The 18,285-nt window shown below is 41.7% G+C and overlaps 4 protein-coding genes across 5 annotated transcripts in view; all 4 read left to right on the top strand.

Annotated features, from left to right (window-relative positions):
* The first annotated feature begins 899 nt into the window (after positions 1–899).
* LOC119008069 (protocadherin alpha-8-like) lies at positions 900–3,387 on the top strand. The gene has a single exon (XM_037078105.1). The coding sequence runs from the start codon at positions 991–993 to the stop codon at positions 3,385–3,387; it is 2,397 nt and encodes a 798-aa protein (XP_036934000.1). The 5' UTR covers positions 900–990.
* Positions 3,388–4,232: 845 nt separating this feature from the next.
* LOC119007764 (protocadherin alpha-8-like) lies at positions 4,233–6,750 on the top strand. The gene has a single exon (XM_037077656.1). The coding sequence runs from the start codon at positions 4,381–4,383 to the stop codon at positions 6,748–6,750; it is 2,370 nt and encodes a 789-aa protein (XP_036933551.1). The 5' UTR covers positions 4,233–4,380.
* Positions 6,751–7,570: 820 nt separating this feature from the next.
* Positions 7,571–18,285, top strand: part of LOC119007749 (protocadherin alpha-C2-like) — a 191,839-nt gene continuing 181,124 nt past the window's right edge. Inside the window, exon 1 of one of the 2 annotated variants that reach the window (XM_037077630.1) lies at positions 7,571–9,972. In XM_037077630.1, coding sequence (XP_036933525.1) covers positions 7,615–9,972 — 2,358 coding nt within the window. In that variant the 5' untranslated portion in view covers positions 7,571–7,614. Of the gene's footprint in view, positions 9,973–15,155; positions 17,583–18,285 lie in introns of those variants that run through there. The other variant, XM_037077626.1, reaches the window with a different exon arrangement.
* Positions 11,395–14,594, top strand: LOC119007339 (protocadherin alpha-3-like). Its single transcript, XM_037076944.1, has 2 exons — positions 11,395–13,861; positions 14,517–14,594. Exons 1-2 carry the CDS (start codon positions 11,489–11,491, stop codon positions 14,592–14,594), a joined length of 2,451 nt encoding a protein of 816 aa, XP_036932839.1. The 5' UTR covers positions 11,395–11,488.

The following is an 18,285-nucleotide window of genomic DNA, read 5'->3' on the forward strand; positions in this document are numbered from 1 at the left end:
TGTCTGAACCGCTTATCCCTTTCCATGGGGTTGCGGGGTGTTGCTGCTGGAGCCAATCCCAGCCTTGTCTCAGGGCGAGGGCAGGTTACTCCCTGGATAAGTCGCCAGCTCATCGCAGGGCCCTCACTAGTGAGCAACGTGGGATTCAGTATCTCGCTCAAGGACGCTTCGACATGCAGCTCAGCCCATTACAGAAATGTTTTGCAGTCTATTCTTAAATATAGCCCCATGTAAAAATGTCAAACAGTTGAAGTTCTGTAATATATCCTTAACCTGCATCCAAGTCCTGGACTACAACGAACAGGGAAGTTTGAGTTTGAATTTAGTTTAGTCAGGAGATTTATCAGATTTCAATACACGAAAATGTTTCAATCGGTACTTCAATATTTAGAATGAATGCCACGGATCCAGATGAAGGCAGCAATAGCGAAATTGAATACAGCCTCGTTAAAACTCTGAAGAAAGAAGTCTATGACAATTTAAAGGTATGTCAGTTGATTTGGTTGAGCAGCATACTGCGCATCAGGCTGGACTCTTGTTCTCAAGCAGTCACGTGGGACGTTTGTTTCACATCTCTGCCCATGGTGCTGAAACGAACTTGCTCTCTTGTCCATATAAAACAAGGTGCACATACAGTAAGTCTATTGACTACACATATTCGATGCATATTTTGACACACAGATTGAAGACCTTGATTAGGTGTTTCCATGCTGAAATGTTAATGGTGCATGAAGTCTGAATGTGGTGATCTGTTTAGATTGCAAACAGCCTGGTGCTTTAACAGTGACCTCTGGGTGTCAGTATTACATTAGGAAACCACAGAACTCGTTGTCCCTCCCCTCGCAGAGCTTTTGTTTGCCCCCTGGAAAACGCAGACTTCATTTGAATCAGCTCGCCACTCGATGGAATCGTGTTGTCTTACTTGTAATTTTGCCACAAACAGCGGGTTTGACATAGTAACTGATTGCAGTAACGGGATTTTTTGCGCTGATGAGTTGGTGGATAACGATGGGGATCCAGAGACAAACCAGAGGAAGGGTCTCCTCCTTGTTCTGCTTTCAGTTCGCTTTATTGCTGCTCATCGGTAAACGCGCTTTGGGAGAAATCAGATATTCTGTTCCAGAGGAGGTGAAAGAAGGAACTGCTGTTGGAAATGTTGCAAAGGATCTTGGACTCGACGTCTCCTCTTTGTCTGACCGACGGTTCCGTGTTGTGTCTGAATCTAAGGAGACATATTTTGAGGTAAACCAGAACAATGGGGTTCTCTATGTCCGGAGTAAGATCGACAGAGAGGAGCTGTGTCAGAGCACCGGCGCATGTCTAATGGAGTTAAAAGTCATTGTAGAAAATCCTTTGGAAATACACTACGTGGTTGTAGAAATCACTGATGTAAATGATCATTCTCCTACTTTCCCTGAAAAAGAACAACGATTTGAAATATTTGAACAAACATTACCAGGAAGACGATTTCAGCTCCATGCTGCTCGCGACCCCGATGCTGGAATTAATTCTATTCGTACATACACATTGACGTCAAATGAACATTTTGAAGTAGACATCCGCCAAAGTGACGAAGATAAGGTACCATTCTTAGTGCTGAAGAAATCGTTAGACAGAGAACAAAAGGACAAACACACGCTGCTGGTTACAGCAGTTGATGGAGGTAAACCTCCAAGATCAGGAACACTGAACGTTTCTATTATTGTTCTTGACAGTAATGATAATCGTCCAGTGTTTAGTCAGGAGATTTATCAGATTTCAATACAAGAAAATGTTCCAGTCGATACTTCAATATTTAGAATGAATGCAACGGATCCAGATGAAGGAACAAATAGCGAAATTGAATACAGCCTTGTAAAAACTCTGAAGAAAGAAGTTTATGACATTTTTGAGTTGGACAAATTAACTGGAGTGATTCAAGTAAAAGGAATAGTGGATTATGAAAAAAACGACGTTTATAAACTGGATGTTGAGGCATCAGATAAAGGAACACCTCCACTGACAGGTGAGTGTAGAGTCATTATCAAGATAAAAGATGTCAATGATAATCCACCGGAAATAGAAGTAACATCTCTGTCAAATACAGTGTCTGAAGACTCAAAACCTGGAACAATGATCTCTCTCATCAGTATGAGGGATAAAGACTCTGGTGTGAATGGAAAAATAATTTCAAGTATAACGTCAAACGTGCCTTTTGAGTTAAAACCTTCGTATAAAGAAAACATATATTCAGTTGTCACTAAAGGATTTCTGGATCGAGAGGAGGTGTCACATTATGAAATAATAATAAAAGCCACTGACTGTGGTGAACCTCCCTTATCTACTTTTAAAACTCTCAATATTCAGATATCAGATGTAAATGACAACAGACCACATTTTGAACAAAATCCATTACAGTTTTATCTGGTAGAAAATAATGTGGCTGGAGCGTTAATATTCTCTGTCAGCGCAACAGACAACGATCTGAATGATAATGCAGCGATTTCATATCATATTGTGAGAGAAGGAAGTCAGAATGACATCATGTCTTTCCTGAATGTAAACTCTGATAACGGACACATCACAGCTCTAAAAAGTTTTGACTTTGAAGTTCTGAAAACGTTCCAGTTCCAAGTTGTGGCCACAGATTCTGGAACTCCGTCACTGAGCAGCAACGTCACAGTGAACGTGTTCATTCTGGATCAGAACGACAACGCTCCAGTCATCCTGTATCCAGTCAGCTCCAACGGTTCTGCTGAAGGTGTGGAGGAGATTCCCCGCAATGTGAACGCAGGACACTTGGTGACTAAAGTCAGAGCCTATGACGCTGATATAGGATATAACGGCTGGTTACTCTTTTCACTGCAGGAAGTCACTGACCACAGTCTCTTTGGTTTGGACCGCTATACAGGACAGATCAGAACACTTCGCTCATTCACAGAGACAGACGAGGCTGAGCATAAACTGCTCATACTGGTCAAAGACAATGGGAACGTTTCTCTCTCAGCAACAGCTACTGTCATTGTCAAACTGGTGGAGCCCAAAGAGGCTTTTGCTGCTACTGATGTTAAAAGTGCCACTAAAGTTGACGAGGAGGACAATGTGACATTTTATCTGATGATAACTTTGGGCTCAGTCTCTGTACTTTTTATCATCAGTATCATCGTGCTGATTGCGATGCAGTGCTCCAAATCCACAGACTATACTTCTAAATATCTCCAAGAGACTAATTATGACGGGACTCTGTGTCACAGCATCCAGTACAGATCTGGAGACAAACGCTACATGTTAGTTGGCCCCAGAATGAGTATAGGATCTACTATAGTCCCTGGCAGCCATGCTAATACTCTAGTGCTCCCTGACAGGAGGAGGGGATCTACAGAGGTAAGAGCATTATTTCAATTTTAAGTGAAGTTGTGTTTTTTTGCTGTGCTGATCTGACACTGTGCTGTCCATGGTGCTGAAAGTTTGTTCCTGTTTTTTTATCTGTGGATTTTCATTTGGCAACGCAATGAGTGGCAAGTCGACTTAAGTGTAGTTCAGAATTAAGTTCATAGTTCCCATTCAGTCAGCATTCTTACACCCTGTCACACATTTTTGTGAATCAATCTGTTCTGTGTGAAACAGACCTACGTAACAGATTTGCAATATAGGATTATTCTATCTGGTTCAGTGACAATAAACAGGAAAAATCTAATTGCTGTGGCTGCATGCCATTTAACAATATTTTTAAGACATCCAGATGTATCTTGCCCACCGCTGGAACAATCTTATAGTTTCTATTCATTTGTCATTCATTTATTAGCTGACCCTTGAATAGAGTAATATCCATTACAGTGCATTAGGTCTCAAGGGAATTTAATGAATACTAATTATTCACCCTTAGCAATAATGACACAATTATCACTGCTATAATCACATGACAAAAGCAAGTCTCTTCATTTATTGTCATGCTATACAGAAATGAAGGGAACTTATCTACCTTGAACGGTAGAAAAATAGATAATCCCAATCTAAAACTGTAAAATATAGATTCAGAAATGGTCATCAGAGGTATAAATTAATTGTAGTTAAGGAGCTACAGTTTGCAAACACACTGGTTTCAGGCTTCATGTCGCGGGTTGCTCATACAAAGGTCATAATGTGCCCAGTCCACAAGGTGTCAGTGTCATATCAGCATCAATTGCTGAGCTGGTTGGTCCTGCCCCTCACAGACACGTTTTGTTCTGGTCGACAGAGAGGAGACAGCACCTTCAACAGAAACGAGTGGTGCCGTTGTTGCATTTGTACAGAAACGTTGAAATTATGGGATATGTTCCAACTGTTTATTTTGTGGAATAGGCCATTTCCTTTTTTCGTAAGGACCTGTGAGTGGATGTTGTAATAATCAAACCTGAAACGATGGGAGCCGGAGGACAAAGACGAGGAATACAGTCATGGTGGTTTGCCCTGCGCTTTTCTGTGCTGCTCAGCTGTGTGGAGCGGGTTTCAGCTCAGATTAAGTATTCTGTTCCAGAGGAGGCAAAAGTGGGATCTGTTGTTGGAAACGTCGCTAAAGATCTCGGATTGGACATCAGTTCGCTGGGAGAACGACGGTTTCGGATTGTCTCGGGAACTAAAGATGCTCAGTTTGAAGTAAATCAGAACAATGGCGTCTTGTACGTACATAAGAACATCGACCGAGAGGAGCTTTGCGAGAGCGTCTCTCCGTGTTTGATTAACCTTAAAATGGTAGCTGAGAACCCCATGGAGATACATTATGTGGGGGTAGAAATCATGGACGTAAATGATCATTCGCCGAGCTTTCAGGAGGAAGAGAAAATATTAGAGATTTCTGAGTCCACCCTTCCTGGCAAACGTTTCCAGCTGCCAACTGCGCACGATCCAGATGTTGTCACCAACACTGTGCGCTTGTATAAATTAAATCAAAACGAATATTTTAGTATACAAATTCGAGAGAGAGGTGAGGACAAGATACCTTTCGTAGTTCTGCAAAAGGCTCTGGATCGTGAAAAGAACAGTGAGCACAGACTCATTCTGACCGCAGTTGACGGTGGAAATCCACCGAGATCAGGGACGCTTAATGTCACAGTCATCGTTCTCGACTCAAATGATAACCATCCTATATTCAGCCAGGAGGTATATTCAGTAACAATGCCTGAAAATGTCGCCTCAGACACAAGTGTAATCACGGTAAAGGCGAGTGATGTGGATGAGGGCACAAATGGAGAAATTGAGTATTTTTTCGGTGGCCAGCTTGACCGGAAAATATATGACATGTTTAGCTTGGATAAAGACACTGGTGAGATTCGAGTGAAGGGAGAAATTGACTATGAGAGGGTTGACGTTTTTAAGTTGGACGTCCATGCCAGTGACAAAGGACAGCCACCGATGAGTACGGATTGCAGGGTGATCATCAAAGTGCTCGACAAAAACGATAACAAACCTCAAATAGAGGTGACGTCCCTGTCAAACATGGTCTCTGAAGACTCCAAACCTGGAACTGTGGTTTCTCTTATCAGCATCACTGACCAAGACGCCGGATTAAACGGTAAAGTGATCTGTAGTCTTTCAGAAAATGTGCCATTCGATTTAAAACCATCATTCCAAGATAATATGTACTCCTTAGTTTTGAAACAGCGTCTGGATCGAGAATCAGTTTCGCATTATGACATCACAATAACAGCTACAGACTGTGGCCAGCCCCCCCTGTCTACATTCAAAACTCTGAGTATTGATGTTTCAGACGTCAATGATAATGTCCCACAATTTCCCCACAACCCGATTGATCTTTACCTGGTAGAAAATAACGTGCCTGGAAACCCAATATTTTCTGTTACTGCGTCGGACAAAGACCTGAATGAAAATGCTGCCCTGACTTATCATATAGTGAGAGAGGACGGTGGTCAGGGGAAAATTACAGCGTTTTTAAATATAAATTCAGATAATGGTCAAATATCCGCTCTAAAAAGTTTTGACTTTGAGGTTCTGAAAACGTTCCAGTTCCAAGTTGTGGCCACAGATTCTGGAACTCCGTCACTGAGCAGCAACGTCACAGTGAACGTGTTCATTCTGGATCAGAACGACAACGCTCCAGTCATCCTGTATCCAGTCAGCTCCAACGGTTCTGCTGAAGGTGTGGAGGAGATTCCTCGCAATGTGAACGCAGGACACTTGGTGACTAAAGTCAGAGCCTATGACGCTGATATAGGATATAACGGCTGGTTACTCTTTTCACTGCAGGAAGTCACTGACCACAGTCTCTTTGGTTTGGACCGCTATACAGGACAGATCAGAACACTTCGCTCATTCACAGAGACAGACGAGGCTGAGCATAAACTGCTCATACTGGTCAAAGACAATGGGAACGTTTCTCTCTCAGCATCAGCTACTGTCGTTGTCAAACTGGTGGAGCCCAAAGAGGCTTTTGCTGCTTCTGATGTTAAAAGCGCCACTAAAGTTGACGAGGAGGACAATGTGACATTTTATCTGATGATAACTTTGGGCTCAGTCTCTGTACTTTTTATCATCAGCATCATCGTGCTGATTGCGATGCAGTGCTCCAAATCCACAGACTATACTTCTAAATATCTCCAAGAGACTAATTATGACGGGACTCTGTGTCACAGCATCCAGTACAGATCTGGAGACAAGCGCTACATGTTAGTTGGCCCCAGAATGAGTATAGGATCTACTATAGTCCCTGGCAGCCATGCTAATACTCTAGTGCTCCCTGACAGAAGACGTCCGTCTGGAGAGGTAAGACTTTAAAAAGAAACACTAGAGAATACAGCAGTTCATTTTGACTTGCCCGCTGTCCATGGTGCTGAAACGCTTTGTTTCGTTATCAAGCGAAACAGAGCACTTAAAATTCTAGAACTGATTGATATGTTTGAAAATGTTTGTTCAGTCTGTAATTGACAGTTGCATCCACTGCAAAAAAAAATACCAAAAAGTGGCGAAGTGATTTTTAAAAAAGAGTTAGTACTGACTGTTGTTGCGCAGTTTGTATGGGTTTTGTTGTTTAGTTACGGAGCAACCTTTGACTGACAAAACATATGAGCCTGATTCTGACTGCCTTCCACAGTAAAACACGTGAGCATTTGTAATCAACAAGAAGATAGTGCACCAGAGATAATGTAAGGTACAAACAAAGTAAAGTTTTGAAGTGAAGACATAAGACACTTCCTAATACAAATTATCTCAGGAAGTGCATCACTTAACACACAGAAAGAGGACTAGAGAGAAAGCAGCAGAGACTGTATAAATGTGGGTTTCGTTTTTAGTTTCCTTTCTGATCATTTGTATTATTTTCTGAATACAAGACGTAGTGATTTGGACAGTAATATGATATCATTAAATATAAAGTACAAGTCCATATAATGTCTGTTACTTTCATTTGATGACCTCTGGGTGTCACTGTAACATTGGGAAACGATAGAACACGTTGTCCCTCCCCTGAAAAAGCTTTTGTTTGCCAGCTAGAGGAGAACAGGCATTTGAATCAAACACGCCGGGCGATGGAATCGTGTTGTACGTTTTGAAAACTATGCGAAGCACAACGGTTTGGACATAAAGATTTGTTTTTTTGTCTTGACAAAAATCTTGCTCGTGTTTTCTCTAAGTTGAAGTATAATGATGGGGACGGACGGACAGAGTCGAACGCTGGAGCACTATTTGCTTGTGTATGGTTTGGCTCTGCTGCTGTTTTTCGGAGAGCAGGCTGTGGCTCAGATAAGATACTCTGTTCCGGAGGAGGTGAAAGAAGGAACTGCTGTTGGAAATGTTGCTAAGGATCTTGGCCTTGACATAAACTCGTTAAATGACCGACGGTTCCGTGTTGTGTCCGGATCTAAGGAGACATATTTTGAGGTAAACCAGGACAATGGAGCTCTGTATGTGCATACGAAAATCGACAGAGAAGAGCTCTGTCGCGGTACCGGTGCGTGCCTGATGGAGCTGAAAATCCTTGTTGAAAACCCTTTGGAGATGCACCACGTAATAGTAGAAATAACTGATGTTAATGACCACTCACCTAGTTTTCAGGCAAAAGAACAGAGATTTGAAATAGGTGAACAAACATTACCAGGGAGGCGATTTCAGCTCCACGCTGCTCGCGACCCCGATGCTGGAATTAATTCTATTCGTACATATACACTGACGTCAAATGAACATTTTGAAGTGGACATTCGCCAAAATGATGAGGACAAAATACCATTTTTAGTGCTGAAGAAATCATTAGACAGAGAACAAAAGGACAAACACACGCTGCTGGTTACAGCAGTTGATGGAGGTAAACCTCCAAGATCAGGCACACTGAACGTTTCTATTATTGTTCTTGACAGTAATGATAATCGTCCAGTGTTTAGTCAGGAGATTTATCAGATTTCAATACAAGAAAATGTTCCAGTCGGTACTTCAATATTTAGAATGAACGCGACAGATGCCGATGAAGACACTAATAGCGAAACTGAATACAGTCTTGTAAAAACTCTCAGGAAAGAAATCTATGACATCTTTGAATTAGACAAATTAACTGGAGAGATTCGAGTAAAAGGAATAGTTGACTATGAAGAAAACGACGTTTATAAATTGGATGTTGAGGCATCAGATAAAGGAACACCTCCACTGACAGGTGAGTGTAGAGTCATCATTAAGATAAAAGATGTCAATGATAATCCACCGGAAATAGAAATCACATCTATGTCAAATACAGTGTCTGAAGACTCAAAACCTGGAACAGTTATTTCACTAATCAGTGTGACAGATAAAGACTCTGGTGTGAATGGTAAAATAATTTCCAGTATAACATCAGACGTGCCTTTTGAATTAAAACCTTCGTATAAAGAAAACATATATTCAGTTGTCACTAAAGGATTTCTGGATCGAGAGGAGGTGTCACATTATGAAATGATAATAAAAGCCACTGACTGTGGTGAACCTCCCTTATCTACCTTTAAAACATTAAATATTCAGATATCGGATGTAAATGACAACAGACCACAGTTTGAACAAAATCCATTACAGTTTTATCTGGTAGAAAATAATGTGGCTGGAGCGTCAATATTCTCTGTCAGCGCAACAGACAAAGATCTGAATGATAATGCAGCGATTTCATATCATATTGTGAGAGAAGGGAGTCAGAATGACATCATGTCTTTCCTGAATGTAAACTCTGATAACGGACACATCACAGCTCTAAAAAGTTTTGACTTTGAGGCTCTGAAAAAGTTCCAGTTCCAAGTTGTGGCCACAGATTCTGGAACTCCGTCACTGAGCAGCAACGTCACAGTGAACGTGTTCATTCTGGATCAGAACGACAACGCTCCAGTCATCCTGTATCCAGTCAGCTCCAACGGTTCTGCTGAAGGTGTGGAGGAGATTCCCCGCAATGTGAACGCAGGACACTTGGTGACTAAAGTCAGAGCCTATGACGCTGATATAGGATATAACGGCTGGTTGCTCTTTTCACTGCAGGAAGTCACTGACCACAGTCTCTTTGGTTTGGACCGCTATACAGGACAGATCAGAACACTTCGTTCATTCACAGAGACAGACGAGGCTGAGCATAAACTGCTCATACTGGTCAAAGACAATGGGAACGTTTCTCTCTCAGCAACAGCTACTGTCGTTGTCAAACTGGTGGAGCCCAAAGAGGCTTTTGCTGCTTCTGATGTTAAAAGTGCCGCTAAAGTTGACGAGGAGGACAATGTGACATTTTATCTGATGATAACTTTGGGCTCAGTCTCTGTACTTTTTATCATCAGCATCATCGTGCTGATTGCGATGCAGTGCTCCAAATCCACAGACTATACTTCTAAATATCTCCAAGAGACTAATTATGACGGGACTCTGTGTCACAGCATCCAGTACAGATCTGGAGACAAACGCTACATGTTAGTTGGCCCCAGAATGAGTATAGGATCTACTATAGTCCCTGGCAGCCATGCTAATACTCTAGTGCTCCCTGACAGGCGGAGGGGATCTGCAGAGGTAAGAGCTTGATAAAAATGTCATATACAATCTGTTTATATGTATTCCATGTTCTTACTGCTTTGTGGTCAATGGCACGTTTTCCTTGTTATAACCTTTCTATCGCCCCGAGGACACAGAGTACCACCAAAATAGCTGAAAACAACCTCGGTCATATTGCATATCGGCCTAAGTGTGATGCGTGTTATTTGCATCTTTACTCCTTCATATGACTGTATTTGGTGATACTGTCGTCGCATTTTGAGTCCTCTTCTATAAGGGATGACGGTGAGCTTTGTTTCTTTGCTGTGTTGACACGATCCACACTGCTCCACAGTTGTGTCTGTACTTCACTCTCTACCGGTGTGTCATTTACAAGTCTATGCAAGCTGATGAGTGAAATTTAGTTAATTTTCTGGCATCGATTTTATAGACTACAATATGACTGTTTACCACGTTATAGAAATCATTTCCCATCTGTTCTTAAATATAGCCGCACGCAAGAGTTGCAAACTATGTTTGGCCTCAGTGTTTGTAATGTATACTTAACATGTATCCAAATCCTAAAGTAAAACAAAGAGGGAACTTTGAATTTGCTGGTGTTTCCGTTGATTTGGTTGAGTAGCCTACTGCACATTAGACTGGACTCGTGTTCTCGGCAGTCATTTTAGACGGTTGTTTCATATTTCTGCCCATGGTGCAGAAACGCACTTGTTTCTTTGCGTCCATATAAAACATAATGCTAATTAGGCGGAGTTATTGAATGCCTCTTTTTTTTAGTGGGTAATGTGACCCGTACCCAGAAGAAGAGAAGGTGTACTTCCGCTCCATGCGTAAATATGCCGCCAGCGGAGTCAAGACTCCCTTTTTATTTAATTCTGTAATGTGTTGGTGGTTGTTGGATCCGCGGCCTGTGTTCGCCAGTGCATGTAATAACTAGTGCCGTAGAGATCTGGCATGGTATGGTCTGTATAGTGTATTAAAATGACATGCGGAAAATCCCACGTGTTGCCTGCTGTGTGTTTGAGCTAACCGGAGCCATCGCCACTATAAGCGGATCATAAACTTCCCTTCGCCGCCCACGTTACAATGCACATACAGCAAGTCCATAGACTACAGACATTTTATTAACTTTAGTCAATTAATACACCTTTTCCACACATTCTATGCCAACTTTGACACACAGAGTGAGGACCTTGATCAAGTGTTTACATGCTAACATGTTAGTGAAGCATAAAGTCTGCATTAGGTGATTTGTTTTTTTGTTTTTTTGTTTATTTGTTTGTTTGTTTTTTAAAGAGTAGACTGCAAACAGCCTGGTGCTTTAACAGTGACCTCTGGGTGTCAGTATTACATTAGGAAACCACAGAACTCGTTGTCCCTCCCCTCACAGAGCTTTTGTTTGCCCCCTGGAAAACGCAGACTTCATCTGAATCAGCTCGCCACCCGACGGAATCGGGTTGTCTCATTTGTAATTTTGCCACAAACAGCGGGTTTGACATCGACATTGATTGCAGTAACGGGATTTTTTGAGCTGATGAGCTGTTGGATAACGATGGGGATCCAGAGACAAACCAGAGGAAGGGTCTCCTCCTTGTTCTGCTTTCAGTTCGCTTTATTACTGCTCGTCGGTAAACGCGCTTTGGGAGAAATCAGATATTCTGTTCCAGAGGAGGTGAAAGAAGGAACTGCTGTTGGAAATGTTGCAAAGGATCTTGGACTCGACGTCTCCTCTTTGTCTGACCGACGGTTCCGTGTTGTGTCTGAATCTAAGGAGACATATTTTGAGGTAAACCAGAACAATGGGGTTCTCTATGTCCGGAGTAAGATCGACAGAGAGGAGCTGTGTCGGGGTAGCGGCGCATGTCTAATGGAGTTAAAAGTCATAGTGGAAAATCCTTTGGAAATACACTACGTTGTTGTAGAAATTACTGATGTAAATGATCATTCCCCTACTTTCCCTGAAAAAGTACAAAGATTTGAAATAGCTGAGCATACACTACCAGGAAGAAGATTTCAGCTCCACGCTGCTCGCGACCCCGATGCTGGAATTAATTCTATTCGTACATACACATTGACGTCAAATGAACATTTTGAAGTAGACATCCGCCAAAGTGACGAAGATAAGGTACCATTTTTAGTGCTGAAGAAATCATTAGACAGAGAACAAAAGGACAAACACACGCTGCTGGTTACAGCAGTTGATGGAGGTAAACCTCCAAGATCAGGAACACTGAACGTTTCTATTATTGTTCTTGACAGTAATGATAACCGTCCAGTGTTTAGTCAGGAGATTTATCAGATTTCAATACAAGAAAATGTTCCAGTCGGTACTTCAATATTTAGAATGAATGCAACAGATCCCGATGAAGACACTAATGGACAAATTGAATACAGTCTTGGAAAAACTCTGAAGAAAGAAGTTTATGACGTGTTTGAGTTGGACAAAGTCACGGGAGAGATTAGAGTGAAAGGAATAGTTGACTATGAAGAAAATGACATCTACAAATTGGACGTGGAGGCATCAGATAAAGGAACACCTCCACTGACAGGTGAGAGTAGAGTCATTATAAAGATAAAAGATGTCAATGATAATCCACCGGAAATAGAAGTAACATCTCTGTCAAATACAGTGTCTGAAGATTCAAAACCTGGAACAATGATCTCTCTCATCAGTATGAAGGATAAAGACTCTGGAGTCAATGGAAAAGTAATTCCCAGCCTAACTTCAGACGTGCCTTTTGAGTTAAAACCTTCGTATAAAGAAAACATATATTCAGTTGTCACTAAAGGATTTCTGGATCGAGAGGAAGTGTCACATTATGAAATAATAATAAAAGCCACTGACTGTGGTGAACCTCCCTTATCTGCTTTTAAAACATTAAATATTCAGATATCAGATGTAAATGACAACAGACCACATTTTCAACAAAATCCATTACAGTTTTATCTGGTAGAAAATAATGTGGCTGGAGCGTCAATATTCTCTGTCAGTGCAACAGACAAAGATCTGAATGATAATGCAGCGATTTCATATCATATTGTGAGAGAAGGGAGTCAGAATGACATCATGTCTTTCCTGAATGTAAACTCTGATAACGGACACATCACAGCTCTAAAAAGTTTTGACTTTGAGGTTCTGAAAACGTTCCAGTTCCAAGTTGTGGCCACAGATTCTGGAACTCCATCACTGAGCAGCAACGTCACAGTGAACGTGTTCATTCTGGATCAGAACGACAACGCTCCAGTCATCCTGTATCCAGTCAGCTCCAACGGTTCTGCTGAAGGTGTGGAGGAGATTCCCCGCAATGTGAACGCAGGACACTTGGTGACTAAAGTCAGAGCCTATGACGCTGATATAGGATATAACGGCTGGTTACTCTTTTCACTGCAGGAAGTCACTGACCACAGTCTCTTTGGTTTGGACCGCTATACAGGACAGATCAGAACACTTCGCTCATTCACAGAGACAGACGAGGCTGAGCATAAACTGCTCATACTGGTCAAAGACAATGGGAACGTTTCTCTCTCAGCAACAGCTACTGTCATTGTCAAACTGGTGGAGCCCAAAGAGGCTTTTGCTGCTTCTGATGTTAAAAGTGCCACTAAAGTTGACGAGGAGGACAATGTGACATTTTATCTGATGATAACTTTGGGCTCAGTCTCTGTACTTTTTATCATCAGCATCATCGTGCTGATTGCGATGCAGTGCTCCAAATCCACAGACTATACTTCTAAATATCTCCAAGAGACTAATTATGACGGGACTCTGTGTCACAGCATCCAGTACAGATCTGGAGACAAACGCTACATGTTAGTTGGACCCAGAATGAGTATAGGATCTACTATAGTCCCTGGCAGCCATGCTAACACTCTAGTGCTCCCTGACAGGAGGAGGGGATCTACAGAGGTAAGAACTTGATAAAAATGTCATATACAACTAGCTTACATGCATTCCATTTTGTTATGCACATTTTCCTTGTTATCACATATCTCCCTGATTACAACGAGTGCAACCAAATAGGTAAAAGCAAGCTCAGTCATATTACACATCTGCTTTGTGTGATGCGTATTAGTTGTAATTTTACGCCTTAGTATGATTGTTTCTAGTGATATTGTCGTCACCTTCTGAGTCTTTTCCATGAGAGATGTAGGTAGACTTTGTTTGTCTTTGCTTTGCTGTGTTGACAAGAGCCACACTGCTCCACAGTTGTGTCCGTACTTCACTTACCACCAGTGTGTCATTTGCAAGTTTGTGCAAGCTGATGAATTAAATGTAATTTGATTTTCTGGCATTAATTTTATAGACTACAATATGACTGTTTACCACGTTACAGAAATGTTTTGCCGTCTCATCTAAAATATAGCCGCATGCAATAAGGTTAAAAAAAAAAGAAAAGAAAAGAAAACAAGTTGAAGTTCTGTGATATATCCTTAACATGCATCCAAGTCCTGGACAACAACGAACAGGGAAGTTTGAATTTAAAGGTATGTCCGTTGATTTGGTTGGGCAGCATACTGCGCCTCAGGCTGGACTCATTAGGCTCCTTCATGTTGATCTCCAGCTGACCTCCAGCAACAGCAAGATCTGCTGGCAGTACCTGGGTAGCAACTGCTCAACAGCCACCTTGCTCCCGCGATAACTTAAGGTCATGTGACATCGAATGCGGAGCAGAAACCACTCCCATCCAGGTCATTACAGACACAATTTAACCAGCATACATCACGATGTAGGCAGCCCTGCGCAGCGCTGCACAGTGCTGCGTGGTCATGAACTCCCACGTGTACTCAAGCAGTCACGTGGGACGTTTGTTTCACATCTCTGCCCATGTTGCTGAAACGAACTTGCTTTCTTGTCCATATAAAACGAGGTGCACATACAGTAAGTCTATTGACTACAGATATTCGATGCATACTTTGACACACAGATTGAAGACCTTGATCAGGTGTTTCCATGCTGAAATGTTAATGGTGCATGATGTCTGAATGTGGTGATCTGGTTTTTTTTTTTTTTTAAGAGAGTAGACTGCAAACAGCCTGGTGCTTTAACAGTGACCTCTGGGTGTCAGTATTACATTAGGAAACCACAGAACTCGTTGTCCCTCCCCTCACAAAGCTTTTGTTTGCCCCCTGGAAAACGCAGACTTCATCTGAATCAGCTCGCCACCCGATGGAATCGAGATGCGTTATTCGTAATATTGCCACACAAACAGAGTTTGACATAGAAATTGATCGCAGTAACGGGATTTTTTGCGCTGATGAGTTGGTGGATAACGATGGGGATCCAGAGACAAACCAGAGGAAGGGTCTCCTTCTTGTTCTGCTTTCATGTCGCTTCATTACTGCTCGTCGCTAAACGCGCTTTGGGAGAAATCAGATATTCTGTTCCAGAGGAGGTGAAAGAAGGAACTGCTGTTGGAAATGTTGCAAAGGATCTTGGACTCGACGTCTCCTCTTTGTCTGACCGACGGTTCCGTGTTGTGTCTGAATCTAAGGAGACATATTTTGAGGTAAACCAGAACAATGGGGTTCTCTATGTCCGGAGTAAGATCGACAGAGAGGAGCTGTGTCGGGGTAGCGGCGCATGTTTGATGGAGTTAAAAGTCATTGTAGAAAACCCTTTGGAAATACACTACCTGGTTGTGGAAATTGCTGATGTAAATGATAACTCCCCTAGTTTTCAGGCAAAGGAACAGAGATTCGAAATAGGTGAACAAATATTACCAGGGAGGCGATTTCAGCTCCACGCTGCTCGAGATCCTGATGCTGGAATTAATTCTATTCGTACATACACATTAACATCAAATGAACATTTTGAAGTAGACATCCGTCAAAGCGGTGAGAATAAAGTACCATTTTTAGTGCTGAAGAAATCGTTAGACAGGGAACAAAAGGACAAACACACGCTGCTGGTTACAGCAGTTGATGGAGGTAAACCTCCAAGATCAGGCACACTGAACGTTTCTATTATTGTTCTTGACAGTAATGATAATCGTCCAGTATTTAGTCAGGAGATTTATCAGATTTCAATACAAGAAAATGTTCCAGTCGGCACTTTAATATTTAGAATGAATGCGACAGATGCCGATGAAGGAATAAATAGCGACATTGAATACGGTCTTGTAAAAACTCTGAAGAAAGAAGTTTATGACATTTTTGAGTTGGACAAATTAACTGGAGAGATTCGAGTAAAAGGAATAGTGGACTATGAAACAAACGACGTTTATGAACTGGATGTTGAGGCATCAGATAAAGGAACACCTCCATCAGCAGGTGAGTGTAGAGTCATTATCAAGATAAAAGACGTCAATGATAATCCACCGGAAATAGAAGTAACATCTCTGTCAAATACAGTGTCTGAAGACTCAAAACCTGGAACAATGATCTCTCTCATCAGTATGAAGGATAAAGACTCTGGTATGAATGGAAAAATTATTTCCAGTATAACTTCAGATGTTCCTTTTGAGTTAAAAGCTTCTTATAAAGAAAACATATATTCAGTTGTCACTAAAGGATTTCTGGATCGAGAGGAGGTGTCACATTATGAAATAATAATAAAAGCCACTGACTGTGGTGAACCTCCCTTATCTACTTTTAAAACATTAATTATTCAGATATCAGATGTAAATGACAACAGACCACATTTTGAACAAAATCCATTACAGTTTTATCTGGTAGAAAATAATGTGGCTGGAGCGTCAATATTCTCTGTCAGTGCAACAGACAAAGATCTGAATGATAATGCAGCGATTTCATATCATATTGTGAGAGAAGGGAGTCAGAATGACATCATGTCTTTCCTGAATGTAAACTCTGATAACGGACACATCACAGCTCTAAAAAGTTTTGACTTTGAGGTTCTGAAAACGTTCCAGTTTCAAGTTGTGGCCACAGATTCTGGAACTCCGTCACTGAGCAGCAACGTCACAGTGAACGTGTTCATTCTGGATCAGAACGACAACGCTCCAGTCATCCTGTATCCAGTCAGCTCCAACGGTTCTGCTGAAGGTGTGGAGGAGATTCCCCGCAATGTGAACGCAGGACACTTGGTGACTAAAGTCAGAGCCTATGACGCTGATATAGGATATAACGGCTGGTTACTCTTTTCACTGCAGGAAGTCACTGACCACAGTCTCTTTGGTTTGGACCGCTATACAGGACAGATCAGAACACTTCGCTCATTCACAGAGACAGACGAGGCTGAGCATAAACTGCTCATACTGGTCAAAGACAATGGGAACGTTTCTCTCTCAGCAACAGCTACTGTCATTGTCAAACTGGTGGAGCCCAAAGAGGCTTTTGCTGCTTCTGATGTTAAAAGTGCCACTAAAGTTGACGAGGAGGACAATGTGACATTTTATCTGATGATAACTTTGGGCTCAGTCTCTGTACTTTTTATCATCAGCATCATCGTGCTGATTGCGATGCAGTGCTCCAAATCCACAGACTATACTTCTAAATATCTCCAAGAGACTAATTATGACGGGACTCTGTGTCACAGCATCCAGTACAGATCTGGAGACAAACGCTACATGTTAGTTGGCCCCAGAATGAGTATAGGATCTACTATAGTCCCTGGCAGCCATGCTAATACTCTAGTGCTCCCTGACAGAAGACGTCCGTCTGGAGAGGTAAGACTAATGTATGATTTTACATCACTACTTAGGATCTTGTTTTGGCTTAGATTTCCTGTAGAATGAATGACTTCATAATTAATTAATCTAAATGTTTGCTTTTGTAAAAGAGCGTTATTGTTGTCATGTGATTTCTCCTCAGCAATGTTTCATGTTTTGCCTCTGTCGAATTTGTATAAGGTGTTCTGGTCATTCAGCCCACACTCTTACGAGCATAATATAGTTTTGTACCGTGATTCTGATAAGGACCTAGGACGTTAGGATAGGGCCATAAGAGACGATTGTATATCTTATTTCAGGACACTTGAAAGGTTACTTTGTCCATTTGTTCAGTAAAGCTTTCATGCTAACACTGATGTCTGCTGTCCATGGTGCTGAATGTTTGTCTCAAGTACCTTAAGTCCTGAGACGGTTTAACATTGCAAATACTTTCATAGTATTTGACAGGGTTCTGGGTGTGACTGCTGCTATAAACTGGCATTTTGCACAGCTGTCGGCTGCCTAGTGGTAAGTTTGCCTATGGTGAAGGCCATCTTGAATACTCAAAGTTTTTGCAGCATTTTTTGAGACTTCGTGCCGGAAATCTTTCAGTTCGGTGGAATGGTGTCCAAAATGCATTTTTTCCTTCATACGAAATGACTGCATTGAATGGTCCACTGGGTGTCAGTGTTACAGTACCGATTTGCTCAGACTTCATTCA

This window comes from Acanthopagrus latus, chromosome 18, assembly GCF_904848185.1.
Source record: "Acanthopagrus latus isolate v.2019 chromosome 18, fAcaLat1.1, whole genome shotgun sequence".
In the NCBI taxonomy this organism is placed as follows: Eukaryota; Metazoa; Chordata; class Actinopteri; order Spariformes; family Sparidae; genus Acanthopagrus; species Acanthopagrus latus.